We start from the raw sequence: 18774 nt of genomic DNA on the forward strand, positions 1-18774 counted from the left end.
TTCCAGCCCAGACATTCTGTGACTCTAAGGTTCTGTGGTGTGACCGTGTGTGGGGAGCTGCTGCTTTTCCTCCCTCTCAGCTGGACAGTGAATTCTGTGAGCAGGTTTAGTGAGCCCGGAGTGCCTGAGCTGAGCTGCCCCCGCTTGCCCAGGGCAGGGTCTGTTAGCTTTGGGAAATCAAGACACTACCAAGCCTGCTGATCCTGGTGATTGAAATGAATAAATTTTACATTTTATTGATGTAGTATTCTCCTTAGTGAGGCCTAAATGATATTGAATAACAACGATTTAAGATGGGGAGGAATTAAGGAAGGTGATGCTTCTTTGGAAGGCGCTCCTTGCCCGTGCAGGTATTTGCCTGCAGCATATTTTAGGTTCTTTCATCCAGCCCTTCTGTGAAGTGGTCATCTAAGGAATTGGAAGCATTTTCAAGCTGAGGCAATTTCTGTACTTTATTCACTCATTTTGCTAGTTGATATTCACACGTGGACACGTTTGGTGTGTGACTCACTCTCCCCAGTGGACACACTGATCACCTGCAGCTTTGTTCTTGCTCTGTTGGGTGAGTGCTTCTCTGCTCAGCAGCTTCTCTTCCATTAGTGGCCATTTGGACAAGCTAGCTCGTGTCAGACATTTGCTTTTAAATTGGTGCCACTTTCTAATTGTCCCATTTACAATGACCCAAGTTATCTGGAATCAGTTTCTAGCAAAAATCTCAAGCTGTAATAACCAGTAAACATTAAAACACTATAAAGTTGTATATTTTATTTCCTGATACAGAAAATGGGATGTAGCACCAGAGATGGGCCTGTTTCTTTCAGACTCAGATGTATTATCTACAGAGTTTCTTTCCATTGGTAGTTTCCCAATATCAAAGGATGGTTTGGGTTGGAAGGGGTCTTAAAGATGATCCAGTTCCAACCCCCCTGCCATGGGCAGGGACACCTCCCACTAGAACAGGTTGCTCAAAGCCCCATCCAACCTGGCCTTGAACACGTCCAGGGATAAGGCATCTACATCCTTCCTGGACAACCTGTGCCAGTGTCTCACCAGCCTCACAGTGAGGAATTTCTTCCTTGCATCTAATCTAAATCTTCCTGCTTCCAGTTTGAAGCCATTACCCCGTGTCCTCTAAGTACTGGAAGGCTTCTGTAAGATCTCCCTGGAGTTTATATAGTAGGTTACTTTCATAAACTACCTGAACTGGGAAGTGGCACAGGTAGTAGGTGAGGAGAGGTGGGATGTGGACCCCAGCTGTGGCAGGGCTGCACCGAGGGCAGGGCTCAGATGCACAGGAGCTGTCTCCAAGCCCAGCAGGTGCCATGGAGGTCCCAGGCAGTGTTGCCGAGGGGACATCCCAGGAGGTAGACAGGCTGCAGACCTTCTCATTTTCACAGCAGTGTATGGCTGGAGGGGAATAAATGATGTCTGTAAATCACTGAACTCACTTCTCAGCCTGCCACTCAGGCTGCGCTTCAAACGAGTCCTGTTCTCTGATGCTGTTACCAATTTATTCTTAATGAGTTGAACGTCAGGCTTCTGATTTACAAAACCCAAGGAGTGAGGTAGAAGAGGCTCAAACACAGCCAGCAGCAGTGAGCAAAACTGTGGAATGTTACCAAATCTGTGTTCTTGGCATCAAGTCTTTTCCAGAGGGATGTGCTTTCAGAGGGCGTTTTGGCTGCGCCAGGAGAGGACTGGAGGATTGCAGCCAGGAGGCTTTTCCAGGCCAGCTGCTTGTCAGAATTGGTTGAGGGTTCCCAGGGAACTTTTCAGGCAGCTGGTTTAGGTGGGACTGGGGGTCGTTGAGGTCCTGGAGGAACTGCAGGAAACTGGGTTTGTACTGGCTGCCTGAAGTGTGGAAAAGACATTTTGTGAAGTATTTCATGGTTTCAGACAACAGGTATTTCTCTACTGGTTCTTTACCATTCTTAAAAGAGGTGATTTATAGATAGATTTGACCCTCTCTGCTCCTCCATCTCCCTTTCCTCCCCCCAGTAGCATTTACATGTCCCATTACCCTGTTTTCTAGACAAGCAGTAAAACAGCATTTCTCCTTCAAGCATTTCATCTGTTCTGTCTCTTATGATGCTGCATGAAAAATCCTCCTAAGCAGGACACGAGACATGTGAACTTCACTTAGAAGGATTCAGCAATGTCAATGTAGCAAACATGAAGTAATGAAGGTTTTAAATACTACAAACCTTGGACCAGGGAAATGTGATATGGTAAAAAACTCCGGGCTTGACGTGGCAGGCTGGGAAAGATGTTGCAGAAAATCAGGTTAATAGAAAACACAGATTTCAAAGTGTAGCTTATTATTCAGCATTAAGCTAATGGTATTTTAGAACTAATCTTCATTTCCTGTGTCGTTCTCTATATTCTCTTGCAACATTTTGGTTTGATAATTTTTATTTTGTTGTATCAGAACTAGATCTGCAGCCTGGCTGAGCAGCTGCTCTGGTATCTGGCTGCAAAATTCAGAGTTCAGTAGCAGCCTGCTCCATCCCATACTACTCACAGCCTGTGTTGACAGAACAGGCAATAAAGCTCATACTTACCCAAACACAAATCTTGTCTAACACATTATAAATGATTTTAAATATTCGGAAATCCAGATGGGTTCAATTTATCAAAAAGCCACAAAGTCACCAGACACTGTATATTTTGGATTATTCAACATAAAATAATGCAAGTGTGGCTTTGTCTTACCTGATTATTTCTTGTGTTATGACTCGGTCCATTGTTTTGCTTTGGTTGCTGCACATTGTTATCCCTGAAATAAAGACCACGTTATCAGGCCAGTCCTTTAGGTGTAACTACCCTGAGGGTGCAGCATTTTTCCAGGGACAAGGCTACAGCTCAGAGATCTGGATTCTGTTTCTGGCTCCACCCCTTGCTGGCTGTGCCAGCAATTTCAGTGTGCTCTGCCCCTCTGTCTGTGCAATACCATTACCAATAACCATTAGGAAAGTTCCATGTATTTTGGGAGAAAATGCTTGAGAACTGACAACTGGAGTACCTGGAGCAGGGTACTGGAGCTATGGAATTCTTTGTATAGATAAAGCATCTGCCTTGCTTGCTAAATTAATCTGGAGCATGCTCTCAAGTGTTCAAATACACCTCTGTAGGAAGTGAGATACCTCTGCTGTCTTCTGCTTTTCCTGCAAAACTTTCTTCTTATTGCATCCCGCTTAATTACTGCTAATACAGTAATGATCCCTACTGGCAGCACAAGGAGGAAAAAAACGAGGAGACCATCCCGAAGTGATGTATCTAGAGAAAAAGAATTAAAATATTTAAGATATTCATCTTGTTAACCTCACGTTAAAGCATTTTTTTTTTCTGCTAAAACCACCTTTCTGTTGTAAAAACTATCTTCAATTTATTATAGATTAAAGCCAGTAGCACCACCAAACTTTATAAAATACTATGATCAGAAAAGTAGGATTTGGCTTTGTGTTATCACAAGTACTTTCTGCCTTACCCCACCCCATGTTCTATGATCTAAAACCTTTTTCCTTTTCCATACATTATTTCAAGAACCAAACTAAAAAAGAGCAGAGAAATTCATTTTGTATTTGCATACCCACACCTGATCTGCATGTCTTCTTTGCCTTCCTAAGCCTTTAATAAACACAAAGCATTTTTTTCCCTTTCCCAAAATATGAATTTAGTAACATTGGATAAAATACAAATTGGTATTTTGCCTCACAAAGCTACAGGTGATGAACTTTGCTTGTAAACAAAAGAAAGGGAAAGCATTTTGTGTGGTTTCTCAGAGCCAAAGCCAGCAAAATCTACTCCAGTTTCCCTTTGCAGAATTTCATGGCTCCAACTGCTGCTTGCTGCATGCTCCTCCTTAACCCCTCTTGTTTCTGCCAGACCCTTTCCACACATAAAAGGCTGCTGGTTTCATTCTTGAGCTATAGTTTTCCTCTATGACATCCATTTTGTCAGAGTTCTGTTTTAAATACCGATGTAAATGTCTAAATCTCTCTTTTAAGAAATAGAACAATAATTCCAAGCAACTAACGTATTGATTATCTCAGACAAATACAGGTCAAACTCTCCCTTGGACCAACTTCCTCGGCGCCCACAAATGTACCCATCAGAAAAGAACGTTTGTTCTTCCAGTCAGTCCATGATTAAGTGTCCCATGCAGTAAAACCAAACAGACATTGAAAAAGAGACTGCAAAGCCCCTGTCAGGAGGTGATTTTGCCAGCCAGGGCAGAACCCAGGCCAGTGTCGGTGTCCTACCGCCAGGGGCCGGGCCGCTGTCCACACTGCCGCCGGAGCCCGAGCGCTCGCAGGAGGGAGGTGCCCAGCCAGGGCTGCAGTGGCAGTTCCCGTTGTTGTTACACACCTGCAGCCACACAGCAAGGGTTACTCACAGAGGCAACGCCTCTCTGGAACCAGCCACCCTCAGCCTCCAGCACGCTAAGAATGGCACATCTCCAGAAGGGAACCTCCCGTTTGTTGTTTGCCTGCAGTAGATTGCAGTCTAAAGGACTGATCAGTTTTACAACCTTTGGACTCCACTGTGATTTTTCCTATAGAAAGATATAAATTGTGACTCACTACACTGTTCTCCTTAGAGGAATGTGTTCCTTTTTTAACATGCAGCTCAGTAATATTAGAAAATTCCCAAGGGAAATTCAGAAGATGTGTCTTTAAGTGTTAGTGCTGGGAGGTTTACATGATACTGGCAACATGAATTACAGATTGAAAACATGGACTTAATTTTTAACACAGATCAGAAAAAAACCAAAGCCATCTGGATGGTGATTGCTTTTATGCAGGGATTTTGCACCTATCTCTGTCTTCTAGAAACAGGGCATGGAAGCTTCATCTACTCACCCCGTGGTCACTACACTTCTGCTTTACATCACAGCTGTAGCCCAGATGACTTGCATCAACACACTCAAAACCTACACAGGCCTGGAAAAGTAATTAGTCAAAGTAATTAGTCACAAAACGTCAAAAAATCCCATCCTTGTATAAATATACTACATCAATATATACATGTTTACAAGTCTACAGCTTTTGCTTGAATGTTAGGAAAAGGGCTGATAGGATATTCAGTACTTCACCACTTTATAGCTCCATTTGTCTCAGATTCTTTTAAGCCTGTGGATGCATTTTGATGGAGTCATTTGAATAGCTGATAATGTAGTTCACTGGTTTGTAGCATGCCAATTTTGGAAGAGCTAATTAATTGCTTGTATGTGCAGATTTGAAAAAGTAGATTTTTTATTATCTCATGGCATATAAATAAGAGAGCTCTGTAACACCTTTGAAAGTTAAGAACTTTCCAGTGGGTGGAATAGATTCTGTAATGGTGCTGCTGTTCATCTTACCTTCATTTCTCCACAGGCTGTTCCATCATGAACTTGAGCAGGATCAGGGACATCTGATCCTAAGTCAAAGTCAGAAGACCAGCATAAAACCCCAGATGCGTTATTGACAACACTCCAAGCAGGAAGATTTTGGAGACTGACTGATGTGCACTGGAGCTTGCCACACAGACTGTGCCTGTGTTGAAGGAATGACACTCAGAAAAAAGGTGAACAGGAAAAAAAACTGTTTCAGTGCAAATGCACCATCCAGACAAACATTTTAGCTTGCATTTCAAGGAAACATTCTTTTAAATCTCATGCTTTAAGTGTTTGTAGCAGAATATAATGTTTTACATTGCAGGTTTTAAGGTTAGCTTTCATTTGCTGCTGACTTACTGAACAGGACATTTCTTGTATGATCCACCTCTCATTCCACAGTTTCCAAACCTATCTCCTTTAATATTTGCTTTTTCAAAGCATATGTCAGGTGCTTTTCGTGCCCCTGTACAAAAAACAGTCAATCTTAGTAAGCAACTAAACTATCCTAGAAATCTGAGACAGAAGATGAAAAATCAGAAGTGTCTATTAAGCAACTACAAGTCTTTTTACATCAAATTATAAACATACCTTTTCCATATATAGATTCACACTGTGAATCAAAACTCTGGCATACTCCATAGTAGCAGTAGGCCTTCATGTTGTCACAGGGGTAACCATTCATGACATAAACATCTTCTGGACAGTAGGCATGGCTTCCATTGCAGTACTCAGGGAGATCACAAAAATCCATCTTCGATCTGCACTCTGCTCCTGCCACTTTAAACTAGAACCAGAGAGGAAGAACCAGCTTGCTTTTATTTTGCAGCAGTGAGAGTTTCTAACATGAAACAATGGTAGCTGGGAACCTTTGGGGATTTTAATAAAGACAAGATAGATTTTCAGATCAATTTCTTAATGAATATCCAAACCTTCCCTCAGTTTCATATGGCAGAGCTATAAGTTGAGGAGCTGAGCATGCAGGGGACATGGGTAGATCATACAAACACATCCACAAGTACAAATGAAAGAGCAGCTGACTCTCACAGACTTTGGAGAAGCTCCATGTTGCATAATAGAGATCACTGCTGAGTCCCCTCATTGCTCCTGCCCCCTACAAGGGATGGCATGAGGATGACATTCCATTTCTAAGCTACTGGCCAAGAGCTGCTAGACACAACTTCTCAGCTTGCATACTGATCAGTGCAGTTTGATCATGTGGAAATAGGACAAGAGTACTATGACAGCTCTTTTCAAACATTAAAAAATACTAGTGAACAGTGTCAATTGAGTTGAATAAAGCACAGCCTACCTTGCAATTTTTGCAGCACAGTCCCTCAGCACATTGTGATCCAGGTGTGAGTTTGCAGGTTGCAGCATCACAGCAAGGGTTAGTACATTCCTGAGGAACAGCCGTGGACAAGGGGACACAAAGTTTCTCCCTTGCTCTCTAGCTAGGTAAGTACATCATCAAACCAAGTGCATGGACAAACCCAAACTTCAAACACTCTGTCTCTGTTCTGTGTTCTGAGGTTGACAGCCTGCTGCTCTAACAGAAGCCAGCACACAGTTTGGCTGCATTTTTTATTGCAAGTCATCAGAAAAACATCTGGCCTTCTGTGTCATGGCACAGGGGTAGGGGAGAGGTTTACACTTGAAATGGGCACTGAAAGAAGCAGAACATACTGGTTTTTAAATAACACTTCTTAACACCCTTTCCCCATCTGATATTTCCACTGCACTAGCAGTCTGGTGTAGAGGAAATTTTGGTATCTTTTAATGACTTAGAAGGCAGCCTATATGACAGCACCTGGGTTTGCTGACAGCCTTTTGATTTATTGGTGTCTTTTTTGAGACACTTTTGTGTTCTTTAAAACAAGTCAATATATCCTGTTCTTTGAGGGACATTCTGACAATGCAGAGCTGACCAACAAAAGCCATTTTGTTGGCAAAGTTTAAGGGTTGCAGTTAGTAAACCTGTAAGTGCTCTGTAACAGAAATATCTGTGTTGCTAAAGCCAGTACAAAACCCAATGAACGCTATTTCCACACACTCTGCACTGAAAGGCTCTTCTTCCTTGGCTCAAAGTTCCATGAAGTCCAGTAGCCCTTAACTGAGTTCATACAAAAATCAAAGTATTCAGTTGAATTTCATGCATTACCTTTGGTTTGCCACAGTCACATTCTTCATTGCTGTCAACCACATTATTACCACAGACAGGTTCCTTTTATATGTTACTTCTGGTAAAGTAGTAAGAAGAATCTTAAACAGATTCTTCTGGTTTAACAGAGGGTGAAACTGCTGTAGGAACTTTGAGAGTTGGCTGTCAAAAGATTCCCTCTCCAAACAGCTTCTCAGGCCTCTTGCTGCCAGCAGGTCAGAGCACAGGGTGTTTTGTGGGCACCTTATAAAAGGACACATGCCACCTGCAATGTGAACTTAAATAGAACCTTTTAAGCACAGGTTCCTTGTATATGTTACTTGCTTTGGGAGGATTTCTAAGGCAGTTGCCTCCTCCATTTAGAATAAGGTTCTCAAAATCATCAGCACTACAGGTGCTGAAATTCCTGGATCCACTGGAAAGCATAATATTATTTTTGTATTATTTTTATTTTGCTTGCAATAAAAAAATACAATTCAAGCCCTTAAAATATTGTCAATCTATAATAAATATGTTCCATAACACCAGGAGATAATGAGATACTTAATTTTGACTTTATTTTGCATTAGAGGACAGCACTTGAAGTCAAAAATACTATATATAACATAAATGCAAGTATTCTCAGAAGAAAAAGAGACCATCAGATTATCCATTCCGATGTCCCATAAAAACCAGGCTTTGGAAATTCCTTGTCTGTACTGAGTCTAAAATTGCTTGATTAAAAAATACTTTCCAAGAGAACGTTCATGTTAACCTGGAGTCCCTAAGAACTCAGGGATGCATCTGCTTTGGCCCAGTGTTCAATTACCCTGATTTATTAATACAGATGTGGACAGATAAAATAATATGATCTTTTTCTTGTAAGGGAAAGCCAAAGGACTGAAAGAAACATAAGCTGAGAAGTTTGGTTTAAACTAACTGATAAGAGAATCTGTGCAGAGGCTGCAGGTTTGCACAAACCCAGTGAATACATGTAAAGCATTCTCAGCAGGGTAAAAAAACCAGCAAGACACTACCATAAAAAATTTAAGAAAATACAAATAAGTTTTTAGGAATGCTACAAATAAAGAATGACAGGATGAGAAAACAGGTAACCTTTCAAATAATTTAAAATGATATCAGGATCTAAGTCAATGAATTCACCTCTGTGCTTAAACTTTTCAAACAACTCCCCATTCACAAAAGGCCTTGAAGACTGGTGGGGGTTTCACAGCTTAGAAAGCATAGTCACTGCAGGTAAATAAGTTTTATTGGAATAAAATAACTGGTAATCTTACTTATCTGTGCTGTGCATAATGTAGGGTGCAGGACACCTTTTGTCATCGTGTTTCATGCCCAGGTTGTGCCCCAGCTCATGTGCGACTACTGTAGCGTGACGTAACATATTGTTATGATTCAACTAATGAAGAGAACCAGTGTTAAAAAATACACAACAAAAGCCATTGCTAAGTTCCTGCTATTGATTTCTTCAAGCCCTAAATCTCTCAGAGGCTATGCAGACAGAATACTAAATTGGTTTGCAAAGGGAAAGCAGCAAGGACAGCCAGCTTGTCACTGTTTTTTCGGTAGGGCCAGATCCTGCTGCTGTTTCTATTCCTTCCATTAGGATCATGTTCTGAATAATGACACAGTTTATCAGTCAGGACACTGATTTCAATGGAGTCTTCAAAGACAAAAAGACAAAGACTGTTAAAGAACAGAATCTGGCTAATTCTGCCCAAATTAAAATGCTTGACTATTTACAGCATCACTGTGGAGAATTCCAGACACTTGATAACAGAGCCCATTATGTTCCCTGCCTGTCCTTGTGGAGTCAAAAAATACACATTATTTTGTAGCTGCATCCCCATCCCAAAGCCAGTGGTTATGAAACTTGACAGAATGGGCTTTTCTTACACAACCTTGAGCTAGATGAATTACAAAAAGCTGATTAAAAAAATATTTCAGGACTAAATCAGCCAAATGGACTGGAACAGGATGAAGAAAGAAATGGGGGAAACAATTTTTTTTTAAATATAAGTATAAAAATAACAAGTCTTTACATCAGAAACCCCATGAAAGAAACTCTATCACTCCAAGGCCTGAGTGACTGGAGCAAAGAGGTTGACAAATGGCACCTTCTTTATTTAGGATGTTCTGGAAGGCACCTCTGTGGAAGCAATGTCTGGCAATAGCAGAAGCTACAACTCTGGGTTGGGTCTGGCAATAGCAGTAGCTACAACTCTGGGTTGGGTAAATGTAACTCTTGATCTCACTAGCAGCATATCTATGATAGTTTAGCAGCTCCTGTGCTAGTTTCTTCCAGTAACCACAACCTTATGTACTTACAGTGCTGATTGATCCTCCCTGGACTTGTGAGCAGACAGTACCCACATAAGCCATTCCAATGGATCCATCATAAGAGCCTCTCCCTCTACAACAAAAGCAGTTTGAAGGTGTTGTTGAAAGAGGGGCTGAAAGTTCATGATTTCTACTAAAAGACACTGATGAGTTTGAAACAAATAGTGCAAGTCAAGAGTTCATTTTCTTGAAGTAAAGAATAAATTTATCATCACATCAGGGTTTCACTACAATAAATAATGAACAGGTGAATAACAGAGCTTGAAAATAATGACCAGTTACCTAAATCTGCTGTGTCAGTGCTTCCAAGTTCACCAAATCACAAAATGGTTGAGGTTGGAAACAGTGTCATGAGGTCACCTGCTCCAACCCCTCTTTATCTACAAAGAACTCGTTACACTTTCTTGACACTTTTCCAGGTGAAAATTTGGAATTGGAGTGAATTTTACTCTAGTTGTATTTTCAGTCATTCAGCAGCCCCACATCACACACATTAGCAGCCCTGGCTGTGTTGATGGGTGTGACCACTGGTGAACACTTACATTATGAGGTGGCTGACGTCGTTTCGTGATCGTTTCAGAAGATCTCTCTGTCTCCAGGAGACAAATCTGCTCAGCACATCTCCAGCTGAACCATCCACTACAGACACCTGATTCCTGTCTGTCCAGATCTCTAATCCAACCAAAACAATCTGGATGTTTAATGCTCTGTACATCTGAAAGAATATAATGGTAATTACTGTCCATCAGGCTGTTTCAACTGAATTCTGAACAATTACAATGTAAACATTATGTTGAACCTAATGACTGAGACATAATGCTAGTTACTTTGAATAATTAAGTTTGATTTGATGAAGGAATATATGACTGAAAGCAACCTGCTTCATGAAGATACCTAAACATGTTTTACAGTTGGAGAAGTTGGAAAGATCACATTCATTCATTCATTTCCTCAACTAATTGTCTTCAGAAGAAATCAGGAACAGGTGATCAGAGAGCTTATGGAATCGGTCACAGTGCTGACAGTTTGCTTAATAAAAAAGAACTACATACATGAGAGCTACTCCTCCTGGAAATGTGAAACCTACTGGAGACCTCTCATTCCTGCAGCAGCTAAAGTCTGGGAGTGCAGAGAAGTGGTTAAAAACATCTTGCATCTCTCCCTCTGTCTACAACTCTGAAAGACTTGTGTGTAGATTCATGAGGTGCCTTAAATGTGTTAAATATTGCTGTATATTCCAAACTGGAAACTTCCAAACACAGTTTCAGGACATAATTGTTCAGATTTATTGCATTAGCTTTTCTTCTGAAAACTATAATAAAGTAGAAACTACTGAATCTCAGGAACTTATCTGACCTACCCCATCAACATAATTAATGAGCTCAACTGTCTCCTTTTGCACCGCAGCAGGATCAGAATTCTTCAGCAAAAACTGTAAAACATCATATGAGAATATCAGAGAAAACATGTAATGGTTTAATAAAATGTATATAGCATTGGATGAAATCCTTACCCTGTTGTTATCCACAACCACAAATAATTCCACGTAGCTCTTCTGTGGCAGGACAGCTCGCTTCTTCTGCAAAGCAGAAAACACAGTAAGTTAATATCACAACTACTGAATTCAAGGGTTTATTACTTCTCTTTCTCATGACTTCCTGTTCATGGATTTATAAAGCAATTATTTTAATGTGGAGGGCCTGGGAGTCCTGGTGGACAACAAGCTCCCCATGAGCCAGCAATGTTTTCTTATGGCCAAGACCAATGGTCTTCTGGGGTGCATTAAGAAGAGTGTGGCCAGTAGGTCAATGAAGGTTCTCCTCCCCTTCTACAGTGCCCTAGTGAGGCTACCTCTGGAGTGTTGCAGCCAGTTCTGGGCTCCCCAGTTCAAGAGAGACAAGGAACTACTGGAGAAAGGCCAGTGAAGGGCTACAAAGATGCTGAGGGGACTGGAGCATCTCTCTGACAAGGGAAGGCTGAGAGCCCTGGGTCTGTTTAGCCTGGAGGTGAGAGGACTGAGAGGGAATCTGATCAACACTTATCACTATCTAAAGGGTGAGGGTCAAGAGGATGAGGCCAGACTCTTGTCAGTGGTGCCCAGTGACAGGACAGGGGGCAATGGGCACAAACTGGAACCTAGCAAGTTCCATCAGAATGTGAGGAAGAACTTTCCTGTGAGGGTGCCTGAGCCCTGGAGCAGACTGCCCAGAGTTGTGGAGCCTCCTTCTCCTGAGAGATTCCAAACCTGCCTGGACATGATCCTGGGCAGCCTGCTGTGGGTGACCCTGCTTTTAGTAGGGGGATTGGGTGACATGATCTCCAGAGGTCCTTTCCAACCCTCACCATAGTAGTCCTGTGATTCTATGATTCAAGCTATGTTAAATTCCCATTGTGCTGTTCTTCCACTTCAGGATTTCCTCAGCAATACTCCAGCCAGTTTGGGGCCCATGAAAATGAAGGCAAGAAGGAAGTGGCCTGCCAGGGCAATGATACCATGCCAGAGCAGAAGCTCTGGAGACCTTTGTTTGCTGGAACTTACTGAGGAGGAAGAAGGCTTGGACTCAAGAGAGAAACAGAAAGGTATTTACCCTCAAAAGCTTCTCCCTGCTAGAGGTGCTGTTTGACAAAAAAGCATATTTCACAGAAGGCTCCACAAACATCTTCTGGGGATGAAGGCTGCCATTCAGCACACCACACTGGAAGGGGATATCCTGCATATCTTCTAACAGGTAAAACATGTGCTCAAATGTGCTGGATGTGTTGAGTGGCTCCATTCCATACCATTTGCCACCAATGTAGAGAATTCCTCTAGGAATCATAAAAGAATGAAAAATGATTGCACAGTTTTTCTCTCACAGCTATGACTAGGTGAGTGAATTACAGCTGGATACTTAAAAAATATTGCACTATGTTGAAATAAATGATTAACTGAAATTATATTAATATAGGGGGTAAGTTCAAATGCCCAACAGGATCTCAAAAGACAAACCAGAACTGATTTTAAATACTCCATCATACACAAGTGTGGGCCCCTTGAATCAGTGAGTGGGAAAGCCAAATTGTTACTAAATTAATGTGGATTTTGGCTACAGAGCTGATGCAAAGAGACTCTTTTAGTCTTTATCTCTAATCTCACTCCTAGTCCCATGCTAAAGTAATGGCCCATGCTAAAGTGATCTAGCATTTTAGAAAAAGATATCTTCTAAGGCAGAAAGGGAGGCTAAAAGCAATCCCCAGGGTGTTTTCGTGGGCAGCAGCAGCATTGCACTGACCATAAGGATTTTACATTTGTCCATGCCTCAGAAATGCCTGCAACATGCCCATATGCTGTACCAGTATCTTTCAGAAGCTATTATCTTGTTCTCCAGAATCTCAAAACTGTATTTAGAACACGAATTCTCTAGTTAATAACATGTGAAAGTTATTTGTTTCAAATTTGGCCAAAACATTTCCATGGAAATGGTTTGTCTTTTGAAGACAAAATTGTTCTCAGGAGTGTTTTAAGTTCAGTGAAGGTTTCAGCAAGTAGCATTTCTTGTACAAGGGTATTTCTGGTCAGGACATTTGCATCAAATAATAAAGGCCTCAGTTCATGCCCATGTTCTGCCTGTATTTAGATTTTGCTGTCTCTCATATTATCTTTTTTCTGTGAAGGAATTTTGGACAAGGGGAAAAAAGTGGTAGTTGAGGAAAACTATAAAACTTGTACTGAGTTCCAGACTCACCAAAAGGAGAAATAGTAAAAAGAAAAAAAAGAAACAAAAGGTGTTTTCTCTCCAGCTGTATGATGAGTAGCAACTGGTTTTTTATTGTTTTACTTTGGTACCACACAATTAATCATCCTGAAGTGAAAAGCAAGAGGTAATACCTTAGGCCATCACATGTGCTGAGAGCAAGCACTGAGTCAGCAACTCCTTCAACAGTGCCATGGTAATAACAGTGTGTCTGAAATGCAATGAAACCACCTAATTAATGACCAAATAGGGTTGTGGCTTTCAAATGTACACTTATTTGCTAACTAACCTTTTCATTTTCATTCTATTAAAACCATCTCTTACAAATTACAGAGTTCCCTATTCTAAAAGTAATCCCAGCCTTCCTGGAGTAGAATATTACCTGACATGAATGCTTACAATAGGATTTACTCCTTTGGTTCTATGGAACAACCAGCTTTTTAGTTTAACCCACCACTATGTTTTACCAAAATCTTTCCATCTATGTTGCTCATCCTGTTCTTAGACTCCTCTCAAAGACAGACCTGAGAACATCTCCCATGCACAAAGCACCCAATAAAGTCTCACTGACTTCACATGCAGCTGAAAGTTAAATTAAATTCAAAGTATTTAAAAGGCTTGTTTGATACAGGATCTAAAAACTGTAGAGCTTTGCTGCTGCCATTTTACTTCTACTTGCATACTATGCAAAGACCACCTAATCAGGTAGCTCAGAATCAGTCTTGGCGTAATCTCCTGGCATCTCCTTTCACAGCCTGGAACACAGGGATGCTGTATAACATAAAAATAAGTATAACAAATAAATCTAAACTGCCCACTCCCTCTTAAGACATAGAATCTTATGTTTTGTGTCAGTGGTAACTGTTAAACAGAAGTGCCACAAATGTGGAAACTCTCAGAAATCTATTTCCCAGTAAATATATTTTTCTTCTGTAGATACTTTATGTGCATCACCTGCATTTGCCCCTCCACTGCCAAAAATTCAAACAATTTTCACTATCCTACTATAGAGATACCTAGATACTGAGATTTAATGGTTATGTATTCACTTTTGCTTTGAAAATACATTAGATACATACACATCCTTCTTGTCATCCTCATTTCTATCAATTTCTTGTTATGGCTTTGATTCCTAAAGCTTGGCTTCCCTGGTTACAGGAAACTCTGACACAAAAGGGGAACTTAATTATATACAATACCTCATTTTTCAACTGTGTTGCCTCCAGTTTCCCATTTTCTCCATATGTATATAGAATAAAGTCTTCACTAACAAGCTTTCTGGAAACAAAAATAAACTACTGCTCTTTTAACAGTCAAGAAACCAAGAAATAAGTCAAGAATCCTAGTAAGTACTCCATTCTGTTAGCAGCAGACTCCTGCTAAATTATTATTAGAATCCACAAATGTGAAAACAAAACAAAACAAACAAAAAAAACCCAAACTTAAAATGAGCTGCAGTATTTGGAAAATGAGTGACTTTGAAATATTTTAACTAATATATCCATAGAGCAGGATCTGAGCAGAGTATGTTGCATCAGGGATGGGACTATTAGAGGCTCAGGAATGAGGAACAACAGTAACAGGCAAATTTCTTCTATTACAACATGGTTAACAGCCCTCCCCCTGCTAACAGAAAGCTAATGTTGAACTTAATTCTAATTTTCCATAGGGGTTTTCTGAAATGGACTTTCTTGTGCTACTGATAAAAAAATTAATCAAAATATATTTCTTCACAACTAGAAAAAATGTTATTCCCTCCTATTTGCAACCTAGTACCATAACAGAGACATTATTTATCAGAGTAATTTGGTAATTACTACAACCTGCCATTTAAATGGTTCTTCTGATTTTTTTTTCCTGTATAAAAACACTTGTCTATATGCAACTGACTCCCAAGATGCTATGATTCCTTAGAACACTCTATTACATACTTATTTTTCTTCAGTTTCAGGAGATACGTTCCATTTCTGGTTTTAACTGAGTAAGAAAGATTGTCATGTGAATGCTCCTGAAAACAGAACAAAAGATATCACTTAATTAGGTGATTTACTACTTGATTGTGTCATTTCCATGTTTTGTTAGAGAGGTCCAGCTACTATATAGTTTTAAGTATCTCCAAAACACAGAATCCTCTCATGCCTTCTAGATTTCAGAGTCTCAGGAGTACACTCTACATTTTTTCCTATGGAAAGCTTAAATTTGATTAATCTATACATTTTCACTTTCACATAGAAGACAGAGGGGCACAGCCCACCTATGCACTCTTTGTCCAACTACCACATCCTGTGTCATGACACCCCTTGTGTAAATTTTTGGCAGCCAGGTGTACAGCTCATAGATTGTTCCTTCCTTCATCAGTTTGCACAGAGATGACTAATGCTGTTTCGTTACCAGTCACCTCACTAATTGAACTCCATATCTAGGACAAAGGTAAGTTACCTCAGAACTGAAGAATTGAGGCTCAGACCTTTCTCTTTTAACTCATTCATTTAACCTGTGCCACTCTGTGGGGTCATTTCTACGAAGTGAGAATCAGCCCTTCAGGGGCGACCTGGTTGAAATCCTCTGGTTATCCAAAGAACAGGTGCATGAGCAGAAGAACATACACAGCATGGACATTAATTAAAATTTGAGATCAACATCTGCTCTGACAGAGAGGAAATGGAAATATTTGTGTTTCTTCTCACTGTTGTCTTACAAGGCTGTAACAAGACTAGAAGTTTGAAAGGTGCTAACTTAAAGTGCAATCACAGACCTTTGTGGGAAAAAATGTACTCAAAACTAGTTAAAAAAGACTAAGACTCTGAAGAGAGAGTGTGTGGTACATGTCTTCATAAAAATAATCTCTATATACCATACATTGTGTGTGTAATATAGGACAGTAGTGTGAAAAACAGCAACATAAACATCAGAGTAACAAACCTCATGGAAAAATGGGTGATGCTTCTCTCTGCCCATCAGGCTTCGAGGAATGATTATTTCTAAACTAGAAGCTCTGTCTGTCTGTTCAGAAGATGCACCTGAAAATAAAGTTTTAAATTCCTAAAGAATCAGAAAGGATACTGTCACAATCTAAGACATTATGTTGGCATCTGCACACTGATGGTTGCTGAAAGACTGTTCTGGTCCCAGCATAAATGGAGAAAGAGCAGTTTCACCAGTACAAGAGCTGGTTGCCCAGGCTCAGTTTGGTGTATTCTGTCTTGGCCAGAGCTCTTGGATGATGCTGGGAAAGGTGCAGAAATCAACATTTTCATTGATGGCCAAGTTACTCTTCACTTCTGAATGTATAAACTAAATATACGTGGCCTCATCCTCTGCAGAAATGCTGTTTTGACCATATTCCAGGGTAACGAGTACAGCACCCCAAACACAACTGATGTGAAGTGCTAATAACTGCAAATCTGAGCAAAAGCTTTGCTGAACAGGGTGCCCAAAACTGGCTGGCAGTCTTGGCTTTAACTCCTGGTCTTAGTTACATTATAAACTGGGATAATAGCTCAGCTTTTTCTCAGTCCTTCATATAGACAATATCAAACCAAATCAATTATTGTTTGAAAAAGACAAATCCTTCAACCAATGTGACAGTAATATAGTAAGGAATCCCAAGGGGAAAAAAATCTTCCTGTATTCAGTGCATGCTTTGATAGTGGAGAAGAAATAGTTTAGGAATGGTCAAAGTGATTTTAAAAATGTAACTTCAGATTAAAGCTGGGGTCTTCTGGAGCACAGAAAGGAAAACTAGCAAATTATTTAACCACATTTTGTTTTTTTTCCAGCACCAGTCAAACCTTTGCAGAAGGTTTGCAGCATTTTACAGTATATAAAAATTATCCCCAGAACATCATGTTAATGCAGGAAGCTAAAGATAAGAAGTCTGCTGAGTATCTGGTTTCAGGTAAACGTTTTCATAAAGGCAATGAAAGTAGTTTCTTCTTCCTTCAATTGTTCTTTCATACAGAAACAAAGAGATTTCTTCTCATTTATAGTAGCACAAAGTCATTCTCAGCCTCCCACGTTTCTCTGAAAGGAATTCATAATTGCAAAGAAGCCACAGAACCACCCATTCAAAGCAAGGAGGAGGATTCCTGAGTGTAATGATGATCTCTACCTCTGAGATAACATCAGCAGTTTTAAAAGCTAGGTGCAGGTAGCATATGGTTAACATTAAAGCCTCATTGCAATCCAAATGTGCAAGTTGCTATTAGCAAATAGGTCTGCAAAGAATATCAGCACTCTATTTGTCTCACTTTGCTGTTAATCTTCAATAATTTTATTATCTAAGTCATGAAACCCATTCTGTTTCATGAGTTAAGAGTATGCTGAGTGAGCAGTGGAAAGGCAATTCCAGCAATTCAAATTCTGACACCTGAAAGCAGGAAACCGTCATAAAAATATCACTTTCTAAGAAATATTCCAGGGGTTATGTCTAAATCTAAAATCTGAAGCCCAATCATTAATGGAAATGAGTTAATGAGGAACTAAACCAGAACTACAGGAACTTCCCTCACATTACTGAAGAAATAATCTTTTTCTACAGTCTTTAGTACTGATGAACGACAGCAACTGCAGTTGTCACAACCAGTGTCCATATGGAAGATGTATTGACTTACCTACTACACCCTGGAGAAATAAAAAACAACACAAAGAGCTCAACTGTATGAAGCTTCAACCTGTTATCTTTTCCAGATGACTTCTTCTTGAACAAGATTTTCTCAACTGGCAGGTCAGGTAATAGCCTGATCCCTGGGGAGAACGGTGACTCGACCTGGAAGGTGTGCATCACTACAACATGGACCAGAGGGTACACGAAGACGTGGGGAAACTTTCTGAACAGGTAACAAAACCTGAAAGCTTACCTTTTATCCAAAAAGTTTTTCCAGTTAGAATTAGTCCCAAAGTGAACAAAAACAGGCTGTGTTTTAACATGTCCAGGTTCCCTGGAGAAACTCCTCGGTATCCCAGCAGACGCCGTGTGCCTGGCTCTGAGCTGCCCTACACAGGAGAACTAGAAGAACAAGAACCTTCCGCTCCGAAGGTAAACAGCAGAAAAAGTACCCTGATACTTCATCTCTGCTAAGGAAGAGGGAAGTAAAATTTAATCCATTAGGCTGGCAAAAAAAAAACTGGTTAGACGGCTTAAGGCAAATAAAAAGCAGCAC

The 18774-nt window shown here is 40.4% G+C and overlaps 1 protein-coding gene across 1 annotated transcript; it reads right to left on the reverse strand.

Annotated features, from left to right (window-relative positions):
• Nucleotides 1–1772: 1772 nt before the first annotated feature.
• LOC103770533 (disintegrin and metalloproteinase domain-containing protein 9-like) lies at nucleotides 1773–18541 on the reverse strand. The gene is made up of 22 exons (XM_008937800.1): nucleotides 18460–18541; nucleotides 16535–16632; nucleotides 15544–15620; nucleotides 14812–14890; nucleotides 13747–13823; nucleotides 12467–12686; nucleotides 11239–11310; nucleotides 10421–10593; nucleotides 9867–9951; nucleotides 8816–8937; nucleotides 7839–7953; nucleotides 7539–7601; nucleotides 6690–6779; nucleotides 5969–6164; nucleotides 5738–5843; nucleotides 5363–5537; nucleotides 4863–4943; nucleotides 4263–4368; nucleotides 3144–3276; nucleotides 2713–2776; nucleotides 2205–2257; nucleotides 1773–1851 (listed from the first exon to the last, which is right to left on the reverse strand). The coding sequence occupies exons 1-22, from the start codon at nucleotides 18539–18541 to the stop codon at nucleotides 1773–1775; spliced, it is 2346 nt and encodes a 781-aa protein (XP_008936048.1).
• Nucleotides 18542–18774: the final 233 nt, after the last annotated feature.

The sequence above is a fragment of the Merops nubicus genome, unplaced genomic scaffold (genome assembly GCF_000691845.1).
Source record: "Merops nubicus isolate BGI_N331 unplaced genomic scaffold, ASM69184v1 scaffold22010, whole genome shotgun sequence".
Taxonomy (NCBI): Eukaryota; Metazoa; Chordata; class Aves; order Coraciiformes; family Meropidae; genus Merops; species Merops nubicus.

What these genes read in the sequence shown, in the direction of transcription:
- LOC103770533 (XM_008937800.1), bottom strand. Translation starts at nt 18,541, where the DNA reads ATGTTAAAACACAGCCTGTTTTTGTTCACTTTGGGACTAATTCTAACT. An exon ending in GACGTCAGCCACCTCATAAT is followed by an intron (nt 9,952 to 10,420) that starts GTAAGTGTTCAC and finishes CTTTTGTTGTAG; the next exon opens with AGGGAGAGGCTCTTATGATG. An exon ending in AGAAGTGTAGTGACCACGGG is followed by an intron (nt 4,369 to 4,862) that starts GTGAGTAGATGA and finishes GTGTGGCTGCAG; the next exon opens with GTGTGTAACAACAACGGGAA.